The sequence below is a fragment of the Lepus europaeus genome, chromosome 1 (assembly GCF_033115175.1).
Source record: "Lepus europaeus isolate LE1 chromosome 1, mLepTim1.pri, whole genome shotgun sequence".
Lineage (NCBI taxonomy): Eukaryota > Metazoa > Chordata > Mammalia > Lagomorpha > Leporidae > Lepus > Lepus europaeus.
Genome location: NC_084827.1, coordinates 73,006,892 through 73,031,763, shown reverse-complemented (window position 1 = coordinate 73,031,763; position 24,872 = coordinate 73,006,892). Strand labels below are relative to the sequence as shown.

The following is a 24,872-nucleotide window of genomic DNA, read 5'->3' as shown; positions in this document are numbered from 1 at the left end:
GTCCTTCATCTAGTTAAATCAGAATGCATTCCCTCTAGTCAGATGAACTGCAAGCAAAATTCTTGTAAAACTTCAAATGTTAAATAACTTTCTTGCTGTATCAGCTATTCCAGAAATTAGAATAAGACAGAAAGATCCCCAAATCTGGCAAAGCAAAGCAATTCCACCCTATGGAAACAAATATTTGAAAATTTTCAGTCAGTTCCAAATCAACTACTGTTTTGAAACTCTTGGCAAATTAGAACTAAGAGTATCATTCCCTAATCTGATAGCCAGATGTGTCCTCTGCAGGAGAACATCCTAGAAGATTTAACTATTGTCAGGAATTATAGCACCAGCTGTCAATGTAAGAGTTAACAGTGTTTTGGGAGTTCTGTCACATTGCTTCCTATCTGAATCAGAAATAAAATCACGGCTAATGGAAAGGAGGAATAAAATGAGTTGCAAGTGGCACTATCTATACTACAAACCTGAGAAAATCAATCCCACAAAGCATTAGAATTAGTAAAAGGATACAGTAAGGTGATCAAGTGTCAGTATACAAAAAATCAGTTTTTTATAAATGAAGAGTAATGGTAAAGAAAATAATTGGGGGGAAACTCAGTGAATAGCCATAATGAAGGCCATAAAATATCATATAAAGAAAATGTAAAACCAGTATAAAGAAAACTACAATACTTAGAGAAGTAAAGAATTTACTGAAAAGGGGTACCATGTTTCTGGATGGGAAGACGAAGCCAACACTTTCTGAAGTAACTTGAGGTTGAATTAATTTTTACCAAAAAATAAAAGATCAGTTGTATTAGGAGAAAACTTAAAATAGTCCCATAGGTCACAAAGAAAAAATAAGGAAGCCAAGAAATGTTTGAAGGAAACAGGTATAATAAGTGGTGGCTTGTTGTATCATATTAAAATGGCATGTACAAACAGGAATTAAGTCTACATAAGGTAGATTATAGATAAGGTAGATCAATAAAACAGAATAAGTCGTCCTGCAACAAATCTTACCGTATTTCAGAGTTTAATCATCAAGATTTCATTTACCACCAAATACGTTTTTTTTTCTGGAAATGTTCTGGGACAATTTTATTTAGATATTCTTTGAGAAGAAACTAAGATATTATACTTACCTGACAATGTAACATAGAAATCTCTTATAGATTAAAGAGTTGAATGTACAAAAAAAGTTTTACAGGTTAATCTTGAATGGTTATTTGCTTGCTCTCTGGAGAAAAAAGGACTTTCTGATTATAAAATAAGTAAAGGGAATTAAAAGATGAAAACAAAGAAAGATTGGTTTTTTGTTTGTAAATGTTTAAATTGTAAACATACAAAAATCAAAAACAAAATTAAAGAAAAATAGAAAACATAAGAATTAAAATAATTTTTGCCATCAACACCTGAACATCTAGTATAAATTTATAAAACACTGATAAGCTGGGCAAATGATATGAAAAGGAAGTTCACAGAAAAGAAAATACTTTTAGCTAAGAGACACAGAGAAAAAAAAGTTTAACCTGTGTGCAGTCAAGAAATAAACAGAAAAATTGTAAAAGAGAGGGTAGTTTGTGTGCAGATGTGCTCTAGGAGGGAGGTGACACTCACATGTGCTCTTGCGGAAGTCAGAGTCATACAGGCATTCCAGAAGGCAGAGTATGATACATATCAGGAGTCTCTGAGAAAGGCCTCTGGCTTTCACCCACTAATTCTAATTTCAGGGCTCTATCCTGACAAATGTTCTGTGATTTGAAATTGGAGTTACATTTAATGTCTTTGCATTATTTTTTTTAAATATTTATTTATTTGAAAGGCAGAGTTACAGGAGAGGAAGTTGGGGGAGAGAGAGAGAGTGGAGAGTGTGTGTGTCTGTCACTAGTCAAATGACTGCTGCCTGGAACTCTCATGTGGGTGGCAGGGGCCCAAGTACTTGGACCATTTTCTGTTGCTTTCCCAGGTTCATTAGCAGGGAGCTGGATTGGAAATGGCACAGCTGGGACTCGAACCAGCACTCATATGGGATACTGACTGTGTCACAACGCTGGCCCCAGTAGTACTATTTTTAATAGCAAAAGTGAGAAAATTGTGAACTAAGGTGTAGTGTATCCCCATAGTATGGTCTTGTACACTCATTTAGTATGTTATCCAATAATTTTTAATGGTATGGGAAAATACCTTCTCTAAATGAAAAATATCCATACATGAACTATAATATATATATATTATAAATATATATATAATTTCATTTCCCCAGAAAGTGAAAACATGTTAAAGATGTGTATCTATATATTGTGTAATTTTAAGCAATTTTTGCTTCTTTCATACTTTTATATATTTTTCAAGTTTCCTACAATAGGTTCTTATCTATTTTAAAACAAGAAAAATAAGAAGTTAATTCCTCCCAAGTGGTCTTCCTTGCCTAATTTGTTTCCTATTCTCAAAACCCTCCAAAGGATAGTTTTTGTTTTTGCTCATGTAAACATAGTAGATACTTTACACAGATCTGTCTCCCTTCTCCATAAGATGAAAATGATAGATGTTTAATCTATTTACCTCACAAGGATACTGTGGGGATAAATTGAGATAAATGTGAAATCATGACTTGAAAGAAGAAAATGTATATAAAAGCATAATGAGTTGAGACCTGTCATGTATTTTTCAAGTCAATTTGTAACTGTAGGACTGTGCTTCAGATTAAATGATAGCACCTGCAAAGAATTAGCTAATAAAATATGAGAAGCCTTCAAAATGTTCGTTAAAATGTAGTTAAAGGATAATGCATATTTTCCCTGACCATTTTGGAACCCCCTTGTATATCAACCTCTGAAATAATTCTTGACATCAAACGGAACTCTCTACTACTGAAAACGTTCCCTCTCTACTGTCCACTATGGTAGCCTTTTAACCAATTGTGGCTGTTGAGCATTTGAAATGTGTCTGAAGTGACTAAGGATTTCATTTTTTAGCTTTAATATTAATTATAAATAGCCACATGTGGCCAGTGGCTATGGTTTTTACAACATGGCATTGCTTTGAAGTAGGCATCTTCTTTAGTGATTTCCATGCCTTATGCCACTTGACCCTCACAACAATCTGTGATGAATGTATTCTTTTTAACCTCATTTTACAGATTAGGAAACTGAGTGGTAAAAAGGGCAAGCGACTTACCCAGCGTGAGCATGCTGATAATATGTGCAATCAGAATTCTTTCTTACATTGATGTACGCCAGCTACTTCCTACCCTTTACTTCAGACCATCTGCCATTCATAACACAGGGCCAGGCAGTGGTGGTCACGTGTATATGGAAGCTAGGAATTTGTATGGGGATGAGCCAGCTGAAGACTGCATGGCCACTCCTTTGTGAATCCCCTCTGGACATCTTATATGTTAAATTCTCACACATGGCAGGTTCCCTATCAGGATTCACCAACCATGAGAGCAGCTCCTCACTAAGACATCAGGAAGGAATCTCAAAGCTGCACCCTTAAGTTGCTGGCTTTCTCTTGAATCAAACCTGTCACACTGCAAATTACCTTGTAGCCAAAAAACTAGGCTGCACACAGGTGGGAAGGCAAATTTGCTGAGTACATTTGAAATACCTGGGCAGCTTTTAATGTACTCTACAGGATGTGACAAATGAGTGTCTGTGTAAATCAATATACCTTCCTGTGACGGGACTAATGGTTTTATGTGAACAGCAAGGCAGGGCATATGAAACCAGTACTCTTGTTTCCTGTCAGTATTTTTAAAGTTCACTGTCATAACTCTGTTCCCCTTGACCTTTATCAGTGATACCTACTGGAGATTTGTGTTGCTACTTGTATTCTAACTGGACACCTCACCCATCACCCTCTTTCTCATTTCCCTCTATGTCTAATGAATGCCTCCTTTATACCTTCTGCTCTCTTGGATTGTTCATTTTTTAAAACTATATTGTGATTGTGATTGCTTTTTGAGAAATAATTGACTTTCTCAGCTTTAGGGATACTTCATTTCAGTACAGATGAATATTATCTAAATGCATGTTTCTTTTCACATTAATGCTTTAAAGTCAAGTTTGCTATCCTTATCATTCCTAATGATAATTGCTTCAGTATGGGAATGTGGGGGAAGTGGAAAACCAATATGTACAGAAATTCAGGAATCCTCAAATGCTATGAACCTAGAGGCTCAAAAGCTAATAGGAAATGAGAACCTTTGGATTTCAAAAGCAAAATGCACATCACCTAGAAGTTTGAATAGTCTTACCTGTACTCTGAAACATATGAAGATGATGTAATATCATGATGGCTAAAAGTCTTTGACCAACATTTGCAAGTTACAGTTAATGCATGATGCATCTCAATGTTTTGCTCTTTCAGAGGAACTGTTTACATCAGCCTGACTTGATTATACCCCAAAGCTTCACTTTTGAAACAGTAATTCTAGAACAGCTTAGAAAAATATTGAGACTGTTTTGTTTTTAAGATGTTTTGAATATATTTATCATAGCAAATACATTATACCGACACAATCCTATTTCATATAACATGTTGTTTTCTTAATGCATTTCTACCCAGAGGTGTGAGACATTTAAATGGGATGGCATTCTGGGTATAATTTAGCAATTAGCATCAAAATGGGGGAGTCTGTAAATAGAGTTCATCTTTAATGTGAGCAGTCTCCCTGGATTACAAAGATAGTTGCAAGCCAGCGAGATGTTAACTGTCATCACACTAGAGCAGTTGTCTGATTAATTACAATGGTGTGAACTTGGTCATGTTTTCGAGATGATGTGCCCTCCAGAACAATTGACTGGATAATTGTCCTGCCATGGTACTTACGTGGAGCTCACAGGGTGTGAGACCTGAGCCAGGGGCTGTCTCAACCTGTCTCTGCTTTGTTGATCAAAGGGAACATGTTCTGTGAAGTTTATCTCTTTGAGTAATTGGGTACAAATTCTACTACCTTGAATAAAATTAAGATGAATTAAAAACCCAGTCTGTCAGAGCAACCATTAATGTAACAGTTAGAAGAGCAGAAAAAAATCATCAGTGTAATGGGTAGAAGGATAGAAAAACAAAAGGTAATGATCAAGTTTTCTTATCTGTAAAATAGAAGCTGGATTTGAAGAAATGAGATCTCTTCCAGTTCTAGTTATTCTTATGTCTAGTAACAGGACACACATTACAATGGCTGGGTAGAGAGTCATTGCTTTATACCTCTGGCCTTCAATTACCTTCATCTGTGAAATTATGTCATTGTGCTTGAGATCCCAATAATTTCTAACTCATATCCTAACTTGGACTTTGGTCATGAAGTTGGAAGAGAACCATGCAAATATGGGTCTGATGTTGACGATGTATGTGTATATATTTGAACTTGTGCACCTGTGAGTGTGTGTCTGTGTGTGTCCCTCCAAGAGGATATTTAGCAGTGTCTTAGACACTTTTGGTATCTAAACTGGATGAGGAGGATGCTACTGGTATACTGCTAAAACTGCATAATGCACAGGGCACCCCTAAGATTAAGGATTGTCTGCCCCTAAAATGTCAGCAATGCTAAGGTTGAGAAACTCTGGTTTGAATATATAGAGAGAACATGCTAAGTGCACACAGATATTACACACCCGCACTCTCATTAGAGAGACTTTTTGTAAATCATTTGTTCTAACCAGATCAACAAGGCCTTGATTTTGCAGCCATCTGTTGAGACATGGAAATAAGCTTTGCTGTACAAAGCCTGACATTTCATCCATGTTTGTCTTAATGAGACTTCATTCTGGCTTGGTTATGCCTCTCTCTGCTCAACAGATTTTATCAAAGTCTGGTTCAGAGAGAGGAAGGAGGCCAGCTAGGCTCTGTGGGTTCTGGTGGAAATTGGCTCACCCTGTCACTGCCTCAAATGAAGGAACAAGCGAACATCGTGTATGTCCAGTTCTGTGAAAGAGATTGCTATGCTGTGAAACTAGTTAAAGGGTGAGCCTCTTTGTCCTGTCTTAAGAATCTTTACCTTTGGGTAATTACTGTATAACTTCACACACATGTTGGGTTTTAGAGCTAGACAAGGCTTAAAAGATGATGTGATCTAAGAAACTGATAAGAAAAATAAATAAAGGCAAGAAAAATTAAGTGACATGGTCAGTGTCATACAGTTCGTAACTAGAAGAGCTTGAAACCATTTCTTCCTGATAGTTCTCTCTCCCAGGTTGTGCTGCAGGGTAATGTCTTTAAAACTGCCAGACTGAAACTGAATAGCTAGCTCTTTCATGTCACATCATTCTTACACTTAAGAATGTCTCCGTGAGACATCATGTAGGTATAAAATGTCCTTAGTAGAATTATAGGTAAGTACACAGTACACAGAATGAATAAATATTATCTTAGTGAAATGATGTCTGGTTCAAATAGAAAAATCGTCCCATAAAATGGGTGGCTGCCAACTTTCCAGCCCACATCTCTTATTGCACCTGAGCTGAGCTACAAGCCGAGGTTGTTTACTCTTCTTTTCCACAGTTCTCAAAAAGAAATAACATTCCACTTACCACCCAGGATCTCAACTGCTTAAAATACCTGCCAGCTCCCACCCAATCACCCACACAGAACAACGTAAGACATTTTAAAAGCTAAAATGGGAGGAATTAGGTTGTGTCTAAGTGGATTAGCGCTCCTCCTTCCTCATTATTTCCATAGAAATTCTTTACAGAGAAGAAGAGCAGCATTCACCCTCTTTTGGCTCATGGGATTGCTAACAGACTGAATGGTTTCTAGCCAGGGATAGATAGGTGTCAACATAATTTCATCACAGCAACACAACTGGAAGTTCAGAATGCTAAGAGGTTTTCTGTAGTGGTTTAGAGTACTTCTGATTCAGTTTAATCTGTGTGGCTTGAAGAAAGCTGCTGGACCTCTCTGAGTCTCCGATTGATCATTTTTAAAGTAGGAATTGCAGCAACTAACCTCCTTTGCAGTGTTGCTGTGCTGCATGAGATAAAGTCCTTTATGTGTCAAGCACAGAATCCAGTGCCTGGAAACCTCATGCTCACTATAGTTGTCGTCATCATCGCTCTCCACAGCTCCCATGTTCCTCCATGTCACACACGTAGCCAAGTGTCTGACTCCCATCTTCCTCTGGACTTACATGTCTAATTCCTGAGGGCAGGATGTCTTCTAGTTGCTATTCTGTGTCATAGGTACACCCCTGACACAATTATGTCTTCAACAATGGGTTATTTTGAGCGGTACCATGAATCAAGGATAACTCCTTCCTGTTGGTCAGATCTTATTTAGATTTTTTGGATCCCAAAATGGAAATATTGGGGCACCAAATGGCAGAACCAAGTCAAAGTGTTGCCTGTGTCCTTTCAGTTTCAGCCCCAGGCAGTGCCCGAACTAAATTATCCTCACATGCTGTTGTGGCCCGTTGTGCTCAGCCCTGGCAGAAAAGCAGGAAGCCTTACCTGTCCACCTGCTGCTGAGCCACTGCTGCTCACTCACCTGGAGGCAAGTGCAAGTGGAGAGCAGCCTATCTGCTCCACCAACTGCGAAGATACTTGTGCTAAGGGAAAGGCCAGAGATTTCCCTGATAATTACTTTTTAAGATTTATTTTATTTATTTGAAAGTCAGAGTTACACAAAGAGAGAGAGAGAGAGAGAGAGAGAGAGAGAGAGAGAGAGAGAGAGAGAGAGAGTTCTTCCATCCACTGTTCACTCCCCAATTGGCTGCAGTGGCTGGAGCTGTGTCGATCCAAAGCCAGGAGCCAGGAGCTTCCTCCGGGCCTTCCATGCAGGTGCAGGGGCCCAAAGACTTGGACCATCTTCTACTGCTTTCCCAGGCCATAGCAAAGAGCTGGATCAGGTCTCAAACCAGTGCCCATATGGGATGGTGCTGGCCCCAATTTGCCTGATAATAATTAAAATCCCAACCTCACTACAGATTAACCCAATTTTCCCTGTAAATTCTTAATTGATAGGGCAGTACTTTTTTTCCCTGAAAAGAAAAGAAGGGTGAGAGTGAGCAATGGGCATCCTTGAGTAAAAGATTTTGTGAAAACATGCAAATGATGGAAAGGAGGGGAGAGGGATCATTTTGACTGCTGGCATACCTTACTTAAGAACTAGTCATGTGACCAGCACTGTAGCACAGTAAGTTAATATGCCTGCAGCACCAGCATCCCACAGGAACTCTGGTACTATTCCCAGCTGCTCCTCTTCCAATCCAGGTTCACTCCCCTAAATGTCCATAACATTCCAGTGTTGGGCCAACCTGGAGCCAGGATCCCAGACTCAATCCAGGTCTCCACATGGGTGGCAAGATTCAACTATTTGAATCATTGCTTATTGCTGGCTCCCAGGGTGCCCATTAGTAGGAATCTGGAATCACAAGCAGAATGATGTCTCATAATCAGTTGCTCCAATATGGAATGCAGGCATTCCAAGTAACATTTTAATCACTGTGCCAAATGCCCACCCTCTAGCTCTCTGTCCTTATTGATTTCATCTGCTCTCTACTGCTAGCTCTGTTGCAGTGATAAGGAACTGCCTAGTACACTAGGGCTCTTCTAGAATTTTCCCTTTCCCAGGCAGTGCTCTAATACTTATTACTTTGTATGTATGTGACACATTCCCAGAAAACTGCATAAGTGTATTTTTACAGTTAAAAATTATAAAGCCAAAAGAAGAATGAGTGACTGCTACCAGGTCACAGTACCCAAGGGCTCTGCTTTCAACATGAAGTCCTTTCCCCCAACTAGGGTCTATGCTTAAGCTGACCCTGTAATAATATATTTTTGTTTAAAAAATATGTAGTTTTACTTCCTATATGTATAACAGTAAACAATATATATTTCCAGTTTTAAAGCTTTGTAGAATCATTTTAGGAAATTTTGTATGTGTGCTTGTGTGTTTTTAAATATATAAGGGATCTTTAAAGAATTTCATGGAGTATGCATATTATGAGAAAATTGATTTCTTTTGTGCCAAAATAAACGTTGCCATTTTTCCATGAACTTTTTTTTGACATCCACTCAGATGTCCTCCTCTCATTCAGTGTTGTCATTACAAGATTCACTCATGTTATACGTTTATCTGCCTGCTTCACTGTCTCTTATTTCCATACAGTATTCCATTATAGAGACATGCCACAAATTATCCGTTGTACCATTTCTTCATTTGGACTTTTACCATGTGGGAACTAGTAAGAATGTAGCTGCTATTAACAACTGGGTGTGGGCATCTTGGTGTATGTGTTTGCAGGTGTCTGTGCTGGATATACCTAGCAATGGCATTGCTGAGTCAGAAGCTGCATCTTCTCCTTCAGCAGGCTGAGCCAGCTCAGCTACCCTGAATGAATTTGTGCTCTCACCAGTGGAAAATGGAGATTTCTGTTGCTCTGCAAACTCCCAAACACTTACCATTTAAAAATTTTAAGTTGGCACCAATCTTGTGTGTGTATGTAAATCTAGTTTTAACTTGCATATGTAAGTGACTTACTGTTTTGGGTAAATGATCCCTAGAACACAAATCTCTGCACTTTTTTCTTTCCCTGGTTTTCTATCAGTCCCTGTATAGTTTAGAGGTCAAGGATTCCTATCCCTGGAAGAATTCTCAGTATTTTCCCTGATGTGAATTTCCTGCTTCTTGGGAGAGGGGACAAACTCCTTGTCTTGGGATTTTTTTTTTTTTTTTACATTCTTCAAGTCTTCTATCTTCTGGTTCATTCCTTACATGGCCACAATTGCCAAGTCTTAGGCCAAGCCAAAGCCAGGAGCCAGGACTCCTTCCAGGTGTTGCAAATGGGTGGCAGGGGCAAAGACTTGAACCATTTTCAGCTGCTTTCCCAGGTGCATTAACAGGAAGCTGGATTGAAAGTAGCACATTAATGTTTATTGCAGCTCAATTCACAATAGCTAAGACCTGGAACCAACCCAAATGCCCATCAACAGTAGACTGGATAAAGAAACTGTGGGACATGTACTCTATGGAATACTATACAGCAGTCAAAAACAATGAAACCCAGTCATTTGCAACAAAATGGAGCAATCTGGAAAGCATCATGCTAAGTGAATTAAGCCAGTCCCAAAGAAACAAATATCATTTGTTTTCCCTGATCGGCGACAACTAACTGAGCACCAAAGGGTAACCTGTGGAAGTGTAATGGACACTATGAGAAATAGTGACTTGATCAGCTATAGTGCTGACTGTTGATGTACAATGTAACACTTTATCCATTTTAGTATTTTTTTTGTAAACTTTGTAATTAACACACAATTATTCTGAGGTGTCTAAATCTTAACTGAAAAGTGATCCCGGTTAAATATAAGAATGAGAAAAGGAGAGGGAGGAGATGTATAATAGGGGACATGCTAAATTGGATTTGCCCCAAATGATGAAGTTAGAAAAGTTCCAGGGGATTCCGATACAATCCCATCAAGGTGGCATGTACCAATGCCATCTCACCAGCCCAGGTGATCAATTTCAGTTCACAACTGATCACACTGATAGGCCTAAGAGTCAAAGGAATCACACAAACAAGATTAATGTCTGCTAATACTAACTGATAAAAAAAAAGGGGGGGAAGAGAAGGATCCAACATGGGAAGCAGGATACACAGCAGACTCATAGAATGACAGATGTCCTAAATAGCACTCTGGCCTCAGAATCAGCCCTTAAGGCAATTGGATCTGGCTGAAGAGCCCATTAGAGTATTTTAGGCATGGAAAGCCAAGACACGCTGGGGAAAAAAAAAAAAAGATGATGAAGAAGAAGAAGACCTAAATGAAGGATCTCAGCAAGTGTGATCCCAGTGGAAAGAACGGGGTCATCAAAGTAGGAGGTAACTTTCTCTGAAGAGAGGAGAGAACTTCCACTTTGACTATGGCCTTGTTGGAATAGGATCGAAGTCGGCGAACCCTAAAGGCTTCCATAGCCTCGGCAACTCATGGCTAGAGCCTAGGGAGATTACTGATGCCATAAACAAGAGTGTTAAATTGTTAAATAAACATCAGGAGTCACTGTGTACTTGTGTCCCATGTGGGACCTGTCCTTAATAGGTTGTCAAAGGTGAAGTAATGATATAGCTAGTACTGAAACAGTATTTTTACACTTTGTGGTTATGTGTGGGTGCAAACTGATGAAATCTTTACTTAGTATATACTGAAGCGATCTTCTGTATATAAAGGTAATTGAAAATGAATAAAAAAAAAGCCCTTGGTTTTAAATTGGAAATTACATAGAAAAATAATCAATCTTTTTTCAAAAAAAATATCTTGCAGAATATTGGTCATTAATGTGATGTACACTGTTATTTAATGCTATAACTAGTACTCCAACAGTATTTTTTCACTTTGTATTGCTATGGGAGGACAAACTGTTGAAATTTATATATATACTAAACTGATTTTCTATATATAAAGAGAATTGAAAATGAATCTTGATGGGAATGGAAGGGGAGAGCGAGTGGGGGGGGAGGGTTGCAGGTGCAGGGGAAGTTGTGTGGGGGGAAGCCTTTGTAATCCATGAGCTGTACTTTGGAAATTTATATTCACTAAATAAAAAAAAAGAAAGTAGAGCAGCTGGGACTCTGATAATGGAGGCTGGTTTTCTCAAGTGGAGGCCTAACATTCTGTGCCCCAGCACTGGCCCAAAGAGCAGGTTTTTCTATAGGAGTTGTTGATAAATGGGCATCTGGAGGTGGGAATAAAGAAGTGAGAGAGAAATAAAAAGAGAAAGGAAAACTGCATATGAAAGGAGGCAGTCTAAAGATAATCTCTAGATGAGGTTATTCAAAGGTACAGTGTTGGAGCCCTGACTGCACATCTCTTGGTAGAAATCTCCATAGTCAAGCAGGCCACACAGCAGACTCATAGAATGACAAACACCCTAAATAGCACTCTGGCCTCAGAATCAGCCCCTAAGGCATTCAGATCAGGCTAAAAAGCCCATGAGAACATTTCATGCATGGAAAGCCAAGATACTGTGGCAAAAAAAATGGCCTACATGAAAGATCTCTGTGAGTGAGATCCCAGTCGAAAGAATGGGCCAGCAAAGAAGGCAGTATCTTTCTCTTTGATTATGGCCTTGTCTGAATAAGGTCAGATTTTGTGAACTCAAGAGGCTTCCATAGCCTTGGCAGCTCATGACAAGAGCCTCAGATGATCACTGATGTCATAAATAAGAGTGTCAATTGCTGAATCAACAACAGGAGTCACTGTCACTTGCTCCCCATGTAGGACCTCTGTCCTTAATGTGTTGTACTAAGTGAATTAATGGTAAAACTAGTCTTCAAACAGTACTTTATACTTTTTGTGTCTGTGTGGGTGCAAACTGTTGAAATCTTTACTTAGTAGAGATTGGATTTTCTGTAAATGAAGATAATTAAAAATGAACCTTAATGAAGATGGAAAGGTAGAGGGAGTAGGAGGCGGGACAGGAGTGTGGGTGGGAAGGCGGGTATGTGGGGAAGAACCACTATGTTCCAAAAGCTGTACCTATGAAATTTATATTTATTAAATCTTTCTAAAAAAAAAAAAGAAATTTCCATAGTCACTAGGGACAACCTCTGCCTTAGTGAACACTACCACTTCCCTCTCCCCCCAAGCCTTTGAGCTGCCCAAGTTCAAATGGAAGTTGTCAGATGAAAGATGGACAGAACTAACAGATGGACTTTTACTATGGCCTGGGCTCTGTCAGACCTATTTTATATGAATCATCTCATTCATCACCAAACAGCAACAAACACTTACTATCACTTCTATTCCCCAGGAGGAATCCCACTCAAAGACTCCCCATGACTTGCCTGAGGTAATGGTGGGTAAGAGGCAGTGTCAAGATTCAAATAAATGCTTACTTGACTTCAAAGAACAGGCCTCTTTATATTTAAAAAAATGAAAAGAGAATTTCAAAAGCACACTGTTTCCTCCCATCACGTTCTCCTATTTGCTCTCAGGAAGATAGATCCCTCTTGCATTACGAAGTGTTTTTCATTTTGTTCTTGAAAAATGGACTCACAGGTGCTGTGTAACATTTCTCATGGTATGGATTCTGAACTCCTTAAGACAGATACTGTTTTACTTGAATTTATATTTTCAGTGTCTTTTGCCAATCTTGGACCTGGTGGCCATCCCTGATAGTTTCTCAGTGCAAGAGCAAAGACATTGTGAAGGTGCATCCAGGCATGTATGGGCGCTTCTGTTTGTTCTCATGATGGGTGGTCAGAGAATACAACTATTTATTGAGAATTCCTGGGGTTACAAAATTTGTCTCTGAGTTGTCCAATAACCCTGGCCATTATCTGAGTATGGAGACTATAGCTGTTAAATACAGTCAGTGGGAAACACCCAGTAGCCAGCTATCCTGCATACATGTCTTCTACAATGACCAAACAAGATAAAATGAATGAATGATGCAGAGATCCTGTAATTTTGACTTGGTGATAATAAAGGGAAGGTGATTCTGTATCCAGGTTAAGTTCTTGGTGACTATGCACTAAAGCTTCACATCACTATAGTAACACTACAGTGCACTTGGTGTGCTGATGGTACAGTTAGCCACTCCCTAGGTGCTTTCTATACATCTTTTCAGACAGCATTCAAAGTAGAACAGACTGCAGTGTAATTAGAGATATTTTGTGGACTTCCAAATGTTGTGTGGAAGGCTGAATCTGAATTTCTTTTCCCACAGACTTCAAGTTGTTGGGATGGCATGGTAGTCATCTAGTACATTGTTTCTAAGTGGAGACCTGTAGGACTGTAATTTTGGGTGGCAATGATAAAGAAGCATGTTTTCTCACCTTTGGGGCCAACTAGTGATTTTAGAGAAATACCCTTTTTTCTGATCTTATTGTGACCTGTCTACTTTTGCTGAATTGGAAGATTTTCAGAAATCTTGGAATTCTGAAGGCATTCTGAGAAACACAAGCTGTTACAGCAAGGGAAGCCACAGGGATGAAACCTTTTAACTGCAGGTGGTCCTCAACCTATGATAGTTCCATTTAAGATTTTCAGCTGACAATGGTGTGAAAGTGATACATGCTCAGTAGAAACCATACAAGTTGTTAATCTGATCTCTTCCTGTGATAGTGATATTTGGTACAATCCTCTCTTGTGATGCTGGGCTGTGGCAATGAGCTACAGCTCCTGGTCAGCCTTCTAATCATGAGAGGCAACAACTGATACCCTCCTGTGTGCAATGTTGCTAAGGTGTGAGGTTTGCTAGGTTAGGGAACTAAATAAATTTTCAGTGTTTGTTGGGCTTATCAAGTGGAAGAGCATCTATACTGTGAATTGGTCTTTTTCTCTTTTTCGCTGTACAGGACATCCTTGTCTTTGGCTTTCTTATTCTTTCACACAACTTTACCCCTACTCAATTTCTACCAATTTCTTTGGCATATTATCACTTTGTTCTTTTTGGTCATTGTCAAACTTTTGTTTTTGTTTTTGCAGTAGGTATTGGCTGGTGTCTGACCTTACTTTCTTTCATAATAACTTGATATTTTTGGCCAGGATTGTAGCCTAGTTGGATACTCATACCAGTCAGATGCCATTTCCTTGGTATTTTGTTCTGAGCTATGCTATTTTTCCCAATGAGGAGTTTTGCTATTGTTTTATACTTATTAAGTAGCTAAGTCAGATATTGCATCTGCGAGGGATATAAACTTCCTACTTCATCCAAAATTAGGTGTCTTTTTTTTTTGTTCTGATGCTATTGTATTGTAATTTTCAATGTGAGAACCTTTATTAAACTGTTTGCTTCTTTGTGTTAGTCCCCCCTGTGTTTTATACATCTTTGTAAACTCCCAATCATACCTACTGGAATCTAGCAAAAGATCAGTAATTGAACACATTCATAAAAGAATTTATATTCTACTCATTTCCTAAATACCATTGTTCTAGTTGTCTGTTGCTGTGTAATCAACTACCCCAAAACTTTGAGTCTTAAAACAACTATTTTATTTTTACATAAGAGGGTGAGTCAGAAAGTTAAAATGGACATAGCTAGATTATTCATTTGCTATGTGGTGTCAACTGGGGTCGAGACTGTATTTCCAAATGGCTTTTTCACCCCCATATCTGCTGCGTTGGTGCTCCCTCTCCTGTTCCTCTTCTCAAGTTCATCCTATCTTCCAGAGTCTTTTTACATGGCTTTGGCTTTATATGACTTCTGTGCATTGAGACTCCAGACTGCCTATATGGCAACTCAGGGCTCCAAGAGCTACAGTTGCAAGAGATTCAGAAGCTGAGAAACCCATGTAAATCCTTGGAAGTCCCCAAAGTGTCATTTTTGCCACAATCTATTATATTCAGGCAAGTTAGTAAGGCTAGTCCAGATTCAAGGAGATAAGTCATAAGCATTTGCAGCTATCTTTAATTTGCCACCATAACAATACTACTAACGAGTGCAATTAGTATTTACAAGAAAGTGGCAAAAACTCACTCTCCCATTTTGATCAATATAGCAGAGTACAAGCTTTGGATGTTGCCTAAATGTGCCAGGTTATGTGTACTGGTATTTTTGTTTGGAAACCATAGACATGATTATTATAAATCAAATTCACATTGATACTTGCAAAGAGTGATCATAGGTTATCACTTGTTTGTTAACTTCTTATTTCTTGAGAACTAATTTTTTAAATGTTACATGAGTATATACTGCCATACCTGTAAGTATGATCACTACTACAAAGAAATTGGTAATGCAAACTACAAATTTAGCCTGCCTAACTTGTCAGTGCTCAAAAGTTTAAGATTTTCAGATTGGAGATGCTCAACTGATAAAATCTATGCAAATGATCAAAATTCAAAAAAGCCTGAAATCTGAAATACTTCTGGTCACAAGCATTTCAGATAAGGGCTACTCAGCAGGTACTGCCACAAACTCATAGCTAATAAATAAATACTGTAGTGAGTTTTCATTTTTACCTATAACTATAGTTTAAAAATGTACTAATTAAATTCTCCCTTGAAAAGAGGTTTATAAGTCATGATTTCTGTGTCTAAGGACAGAAATTCTCCAATATAGCTGGAGGAGCATAGCAGTACACTGGAAACCATCCCAATTGGTGGTATTAAAATGGAATGTTAAGATGTATAGTCTCTCCTCTTGGTAGGGTTGGAATTAGTAAGTGTGGGGATGCCAGTAGAATTTAAACATCACTTTTTGGCAGTCACCACAGTAAATAATCACTTTTTTGTTTAGACAGTTATTGACAGATGCCAAAGTCAATGGACCAAAATATATTTATTTGCATATTAATGCTCTCAAAGACTTTGGATATTTATATAATTTCAAAATATCTTCCTGCAAGATACTCATTGATTACAATAGGAAGTAAACAACATTATGATTTGAAGATCACAAAGGTAACACCTTAACAATGTGATCAAACTTACCATAGTAGTAACAGGATGACTTGGCATCATGTGTTTCCTGATACCATGGTTGAGAAGAATACAATATCATTACCATGATATTCTTACTACAGATACTTCAGTCTAAGAACTAACATCAGACAGATTCAAATTGATGTTTCACAAAATAACTGGCCTGTGCACTAGAAAAGTGTCAAGGTCATGAAAGACAAACACCAAGAAGTTTGTCCCATGTGGCAGGATGTTAAAGAGATGTGGTAGCTAAATGCAACTCTGGAAGCCTGGATTGGATCGTGGACTAGATAAACACCCTTGAGAGACAGCCAGTGAAATTTGAATAGAGTCTGTAGAGTAGATTAGATCTTGCATCAATGTTAATTTCCTGAAAGTGCTAATTATACCGTGATCATGTAGAAAGTGCATTAAAAAAATACACACCGAAGAATCAAGAAGTAAAAGAGCATTATGTCTGCATCTTACTCTCAAATGATTTTTAAAATAATATCTTTCTGCATAGTTAGGTATACAACAATGACACAGTGAATGCGGTATTAAGTTAACCTTTGGAGAATCTTAATGAGTGATATAGGTTATTATTTATGGTGTTTTTATACAAAATTTAAAAACTTTGATGTATGTATATGCCCCCCATGTTCCAGTTTCATAGGTTCAGAGATGAGGCAGGCCACAACAGCTGAGGTGGAATTAGACAATCAAGCGGCAGAGTGAAGCCTATTCCTTGCTAGGGGAGCAGAGCCAAAGTGAACAGCCTGGGAAGGAGGGCAGGACCTTCCTGAGACTGACAAACTAGCCCTAACTCTGGAGCCTCTGTGTGCTAGGGAGCAGCAAATACATAAATTGGATGGAAGAGTTGGAACAGATTTTAAGAGATGAAGGGTCTAGAGCAGGGCTGTTGCAGTAGAACCCCCTTATCTGCAATTCTCTTTCTGATGTTTCAGTTACCAGTGATTAAGCACAGTCCAGCCATATTAAATGGAAAATTCCAGAAATAAGCAAACACAAGTTTTAAATAACTTTTATTACAGTATATTGCTATTTTCTTCTTTGTTACAAGTTAATAGTCTTAATATGTGTGCCTGTATTAAGTTGAATTTTATTATATTTATGCAAATTATGTATGTAAAGGTAAATGCAGTATAAACAGGGCTCAGTGCTATGCCTAGCCACAGACATGTCTGGGAGTCCTGAAACATACTTCCTCTCTGCGGATAAGGAAGGAGATACTATGCTTTGTGTACAGGGAAGTTATTGGTTTTCTTTTCTTCATTTTTTTTTTTTTTGTAGAACTATTCTCTCTTTGGTCCGTGTTTTATGCAAATTTATGGTATAAAAAGGTTTTTAACATAATCTGCCCTTAAAGAATTACAATAGACACCAGTTTAGAATCATCACTTTGTTCAATCACTTGTACACTCTTACCAGCCTATCTGTTCACTGAGCAGGACCTCTGAGAAATGTGGTTCCTATTAAATGTTCCACAGTAGACCAAAACAGCATGGCTTTACACTAAGATGTTTTTTGATTTTGTAAGGACATGCAGGGGGTTTGGAAAGGAAACCAGTGCTATATTTTGATCAGTATAATTTGGAGTCCTGGGGAAAGCTCACTGAGCAGGGAATCTTGTAACTCAGGAACTGTGTCTAGTGAAAGTCTTTGATTGTTCTGGAAGATGAAGCTGAACACAAAGATCCACTGTGTGTGTTTGATTGCTCTAATTGTATCCTCTGGGTGTGTTAACTTAATAACATACTTATTTAAAATGGGAAAAGACTTGCATTATAATTTCTATAATTCTTCATAGTGACACCCACATTTTCATGTTTTCCCTCTGTGTTAGCCTTTCCCATATCTGCATTACAAATACCTACTGTTACTTTAAGTCATATTTAATTAAGAAGATTTTTTCCCCTGCTTTTTCCCCTGTTGTCTCATGTTGGTGTAGGTTAATCCTAAATCTCTAATAAATGCAATGGATTAAAGAAAATCACGAGTTCAAGATTATTTTAACTGCACCGGCAATAATTGTTAACATCTTCACTGTCCTTTGGGATTTGGAGGATTACGTCAATTAGATTGGTCTCTGCAACTGAACACAGCAACTCTAAATGTGTCTGCTGTCTGTTGTGTTTTCAGCAGATTCCTTGAGGTATTTAATTTGCTTGGCTGTAATAGATTGTCAGAGCAATAAACGTGAGGCAAGTAATGTAAACGGTGTAATGTCTGTAATTATCTGAATGGATCGATTGTAGTGTTATTGCAACATGGTATGGGAAGGAGCAAGATACAGACATCCCATATAAATTCCCATTTTCAACTTTATTTCCCTGAACATTTTTTCTAAGACATTTAAAGAGAAAACAACATAAACTGGCATTGTCATTCTCTTTTATCTATTCCCATTATCCTTTGTGCTGTTGCTTTACTGAAACCAGCACACCCCACAAAAGCTAAATTTCTCCATTGAAATCAATGACTTTATAGAACCAGAATACTGGTCTTTTCCCCTGAGATCCATCCACATGTTTGATTGGCTGGTTTGTTCCCTTCCTTTAATAGCTAAAGAACTATAAGCTCAGCAAGGTTGGATGACTTGCTGAAAAGCTTCACAACTTGTCATTGCCTGACAAACTAGCAGAATGGAACTGGAACCTGGAACCTGGAGAGACTGGTAGCACCAGCTTGGGTGTGGGGACAGTACAGTGTGACAGGCTGAAAGAAGTCACTGAAAGGAACAGCAAGTCAGGAAAAGCAGTAAGTTTAGGTCAGATGGACAGTGAAGAAAAGGCACCAATCGAAACATAACTAATTCTTTAAAAACTCCATATAGATGGTTAGTCAGAGGGAAGAAGGATTGGGCTGCATGTCTCATTGTCCACAATGAGAACTGAGGGCAGGATCTCATCTGAGGGACTAGGGTTGTGTGTGTGTGGCAGGTGGGGCGGGGGAGTCTGTCACTAAAACAGAGATTCTGGCCCAGAGGAGTGAAGTCAAAGAGACAAGGATTAGAACTGACACCTGAAGACCTTAAAAGAAAACAGAGTTGGTGCCAGCATCGTAATGCAGCAGGTTAAGCTACCACCTGCAACACTGGCATCCCATATGAACTCCAGGTCAAGTCCTGGCTGCTCCACTTCCCATCTAGCTCCCTGCTAATGTGCCTGGGAAAGCAGCAGAAGATAGCTCAAGTTATCTGAACTTCTACCACCCAAGTGGGAGACCCAGGTATTGGAGCCATTTGGAAATGAATCAGTGGTTGGAGGACCTCAGTTTCGTTGTCTCTCCCTCTTTCTCTCTCTGTAATTCTGCCTTTCAAATAATTTTAAAAATCTTTAAAAAAGAAGAGAAGAAGCAGGGTGTTTCAGTCTTGGGATTGGAACTGCGAATAGGTGGAGATGTGACTTTGGTCACGATGATAAGAGCACCTTCACCCAGATATTTTCCCAGCAAGTTACTCAACTTCTGTGCCCCATCCTGCTCTAATCACTTCACCCAAGATTGATTTGTTAATTAAACTAACAAACTAGTCTGAGTCTGAAATTTTTCAGGCATTTGCCAAAGAAAACACTGAAATCACTAAGAAACCCAAATGAAACTGTATAATTCATGCTTTCTGCATTACAGAAAACAGAGAATGCATGACTTCCATATGAGTGGAACAATGCAAGCCAGAGACCCACAGAGCCTCTGCTGCCAGTGTGTGTTCCCAGGGAGAGTGGTAGTGGAGGGAGTGGAGATGTTACATGCAGGATGAGAATGTCAGATGCCACGTGGTCTGCACTGAACACAGGTGGAAGCACTGCAGTTCCAGGCTTGCTGTTGAGTCGGGCTTGACAGTTTCAGAAAGGCAATATGTGGAGGAGGAGGTGAGGGGGAAGGAGAGCTGTTGTTGTAGAGGAGAAATGTTCAAATTCCATAGAAATGAAAGAAAATGTACGATCCATTCTAGTTACCTCTCTTTAAAGAGGCTGAGGTAAAGATAGTGTGGAGAGTAGGAGAAGCCAGTGTAAACCTACTGTGTCCTGGTGACTTAGGAAGAGTACAATTAAAAAGTTCATCAGAAACAGGGAAAGAAGAAAAGGTGATGTTTGCATGTGTATCAGGAAGGTGGCAAAGGATATGATTTTAACTAGATAGTAACAGTAAATAAGATGACAAAGGAGATACTGCACACAGTTACAGCATCTTCAAGGGTTGCACAGCCATAAGGTAGGAGAGGGAAGAATCCTTCCCTGAATGTTTACCTCTTAGTATAGTTTTGACTTTTGGAATCATGTGAATATTTTACACATTCGAAAATGAAAGCAAGAAGAGGGGAATTAAATTTGAATACTCTTAAAAGCAAATGAGCATAATTGAGTTTCAAGTGAATAGTGCAACTACCCTGAAGGGGGCAGAGGAACTAGTCTAGTAGCATTTGAACAAGGTGTTTTCACTTTATGTCTTCATTCTAAATTAGCAGCAAATCATAAATAGTTCTTAATACTGGCTTTTTTGTAACATTAACAATTTTGTACATATTTGTAGTAATGAGCAAAGTAGTAAAGACAATGATATGGAGAGCCTATGTTCTCATTGTACCATGAGGAAACAACAATTATGAAAAGGGTAGGGAAGACTTCTGTGGGGCTTGGTGTGTATGTGTGTGGATGGGGCTGGTGGAGGGGGAGATTTGCATGCCTATGAGAGAAATCCTCCCACTGAACAGGGATTAGAAGCTGTTACTCCTCAGTTACAATTGGTGCATGTTGACACCCAGATTTTAGTCTCCAAATATCATTCCCCAAGTGTACTAAACAGGTTCACCTGTGGAAAGCTGGAGCAATTTGCGTGACAAAATTAGTACTCATAGTAATGACTCATAACCCTTTGCATGGTATAGGAATCTATATATATTAATAAAATATACACCCATAAATGTAGAGTAGTCTGTCTGTCTTTATCCATGACTTTGCTTTCCACAATTTCCTCCAGTAAGCTGTGATGAAAAAATGCTACATAGAAAATTCCAGAAATAACTTATCAGTTACAGGCAACTCTGAATATCATGATGAAATTGCCACTGTCCTTCCTGCTGCATGAGAGCTGGCATAAGAATCCTGTTGTCCCACAGATCCATGCTGCATGCTGCATGCGCTACCACTAGTCACTTAGTTGTCTCAGTTACCAGACCAGTTGTTGCAGTGCTTGTATTTGAGTAACCCTTACTTTGAGTAATCGTTGTCCCTAATCATGATGATGCTGCTGGCAATTTTGTTTTAAAATATTGTCATGTCTATTTGTTTTGTTATTAATCTCTTAAGCCTAATTCATAAATTAAACTTTAGCACAGGTATGAACTTATGTAATACAGTTTAGTGTGCCTCAATGAGGGAGGCAGATTCCATGAAATGTGTCATTAGGTGATTTCATCAACGTGAACATCATAGAGTGTGCTTATGCTAACTATGATGGCTATGACAATTCCATCATTAATTGAAACATCATTATATGAGACATGACCGTATGTAGCATTTGGTGCTATCCGTAGGTTTACGTGCCTACTGTCAGTCTTGGAAAGTATCCCTCACAGATAATGGGGATGGAGGTTGGGGCTGCTGTAGATAGAATAATTGAGTTAGAAATCACCATTTGAGCTGGCGCCGTGGCTTAACAGGCTAATCTTCCGCCTTGCGGCGCCGGCACACCAGGTTCTAGTCCCGGCTGGGGTGCCGAATTCTATCCCGGTTGCCCCTCTTCCAGGCCAGCTCTCTGCTATGGCCCGGGAAGGCAGTGGAGGATGGCCCAAGTGCTTGGGCCCTGCACCCGCATGGGAGACCAGGAGAAGCACCTGGCTCCTGGCTTCGGATCAGCGCAATTCGCTGGCCGCAGCGGCCATTGGAGGGTGAACCAACGGCAAAAGGAAGGCCTTTCTCTCTGTCCCTCTCTCACTATCCACTCTGCCTGTCAAAAAAAAAAAAAAAGAACTCACCATTTGAAACCAAGGTAACAGTTGAGGCAAGAATCATTGATGGTTACCACAATAGATAGGTGAAAGTTTGATGAGCAATACGATATTTTAATAGTCACAAGTATCTTCCCCCAAATTGCATACTATAAAAGAAAAAAATACTAACTTTGACAGTGAAGTGGTTTGACAGACCCCGCCTTAACAAAGTGGTGACACAGTATGTTCAGCAGTGGGATACATGGACGTCATCTGACTGATGTGAGCCAATGAGAAAGTCCCAAGCATTACTTCTGTGCTAATGCTACCAAATGTGCATGAGGAGGAGTGAGACCAACCCAAATGAAGAGAAAATAATAGGAAATAATAAGGGAGAAAGAGGGAAACAGAATGGGAAAAAGAAAAATCAATGCCAAAAGGACCTGTTGTAGACTAAAGAATCATGGACAGGTGATAGTAACAGCTGAATGCAGTGGATGGTCATGGATAAGAGTTGCTAACTGGGAAACATTGTCTAAGAAGTACGTCATTGAGACTTGATGAAATCAGAATGAGAACTGTCTATCAGATCATCATGCTATATCAATGTTGTATTTATGTTTACTGAAATGGCTGTGCTGTGTTTGTATTCAATAACATCTTTGTTGTTTGGAAATACACATGGAAGAATTTAATTATAAAGGACATCCTGTCTTTAACTCCCTTTCAAGTTGTAAAACAAAAAAAGAAAAATGAAAAGTGAATGATAGCAGCAGATGTGACAAAATGTTAGTATTTATGAATGTGAGAAAAGCACATGAAGCCCTTCCTTATGCTGTTTTTGCAGATTATCAATTCCATATAATTTCCAAATAAATGGGAAGGAAGTATGGAAGAAAAATCTTGACCTGGGTACCACTTAAAATGCATAGCATTCTTTGTAAATACTGGCTTACAGCATAGTACTTCACCCCTAACTCCCCAGTGTCAAGCAGGGTTTTACTGAACGGCGAGTAGAGCCAAGTTTGCTTGTGGGGTTGCAGCCCTGGGCTGGGTTAAATTGCACAGTTCAGGGTTCAGGTAGGGAGCCAGGTCTCTGGATGCAAAGGGAAGTGTTTCTACCATTTCATACTTCTTCTGAAACCTAACGTGCTTATGTTGATGACTTTTTATCCCCTTAGCATTCCATAGCCATCTAGTAACCATATTCATCACTCACATACGCTACCTGGCTCTGAAGGGCAGGACGGCAATGATTAAAAAAGAGGTGGGGAAAGGGATACTTAAGACTAGTTCAAGTCTCCAATTTCTCATTCTCTTGTTAGGTTCAAAAGTTATTGATTAGCAATGAAAATGACATGTTTAGATTGCATTTGGAATTATACTTTCATGACTTTACCTGGGATTCTTTTCCATGACCTGAACAAATAGTAGACTGTGTGACCGTGACAGGTCTTAATGAATCAGATTGAGGCATCTCTTACATTTACATTTTCATAGAATGAAATAAACATAGTAATCTTTCTACAGGACACTCTCACGTCAAGCTATGATTTGCTTTTCTACTTGTCCAGAATAGCAAGTTTTGCATTTCTTTAAATTGTAATGTATCTTTGTGAGCCAACTGATAAGACAGAAGTCATCTCTGACATATCTATAATGGTACTTAGAGCCAACTTGTCAAAAGTACTTCTAAAAGATTGCTATGGATCCTGAGGAGATATATTTAGTAACGATTTTGAGTAAGATGTTACATAACAACATTTCATTGATTTATTGGTGTTATTTTTGTATCTTACTGCAGGCAGAAAATTCAGCATTGGCTTTGGAAAATGAAAATCAAAGGGAACAATATGAGCGATGTCTTGATGAGGTAAGCTGGATGGAGAGGCTCGTGATAAGAGGGTGGACCAGTCAGGAGTCCCTTAATCAGATCTTAGTGCATGCATATTTCCAGCATCCTCAGAACATTAACATTTTCTCCTCTAATGGAAAGTTACAAACATATGACCATTGAGAAAGAAAGTCAATCACTGTGTATGTGCATCTATCTGCTACCATCCCTCCTCTTCTCCCTAACTCATTATACAGCATCTATAAATACCTTTTGGTTACTGTTTTATATTCTTGGAACACAGTTGGAGTATGCTTGACTGTATGATAAATTAGTCCTGTCCCATAAACCGAATCTCCACCCGTGCATGGAAGAAATCATGTCGTGAAGCACTGCATCTCCAGTTGGATGCCACGTCTGAAAAAGCAAATCCTGGATAGAGTGGGTGGGGACAGGGTTCACAGATGGCAGCCAGAGGGAGCAAATCAGGAGGTGGAGCACAAGCCAAGAAGAGAAAGGGAAGTAAGGAAGAAAATTTGAGCAGGATGGAAAAAAAGAGCCACAGGCATGAGCCAACTCAGTAAGTGTTGTTTGCTGCTAATGAAGAGATGAGAGCAAGGATGGTTGGTGTTTGAGGGTTTCCAGGAGGCCAGGGAAAACTGAAGTGTGTGCAGAGCCCTGGTCCTTCCTCCTGCTGTTCCTGTGGTACTGTAAGAAATCATGTTACCAACACTCTATCCCCTATCTTCCT

General features: G+C 39.0%; 1 protein-coding gene across 7 annotated transcripts in view; it reads left to right on the top strand.

The window, feature by feature from the left end:
• The window catches only part of NCKAP5 (NCK associated protein 5), a 957,082-nt gene that overhangs the window by 730,775 nt on the left and 201,435 nt on the right, over positions 1 to 24,872 (top strand). For all 7 annotated transcript variants that reach the window (XM_062185802.1, XM_062185829.1, XM_062185796.1 and 4 more), the window contains one exon: positions 24,092 to 24,160. In XM_062185802.1, coding sequence (XP_062041786.1) covers positions 24,092 to 24,160 — 69 coding nt within the window. The remainder of the gene's footprint in view (positions 1 to 24,091; positions 24,161 to 24,872) is intronic.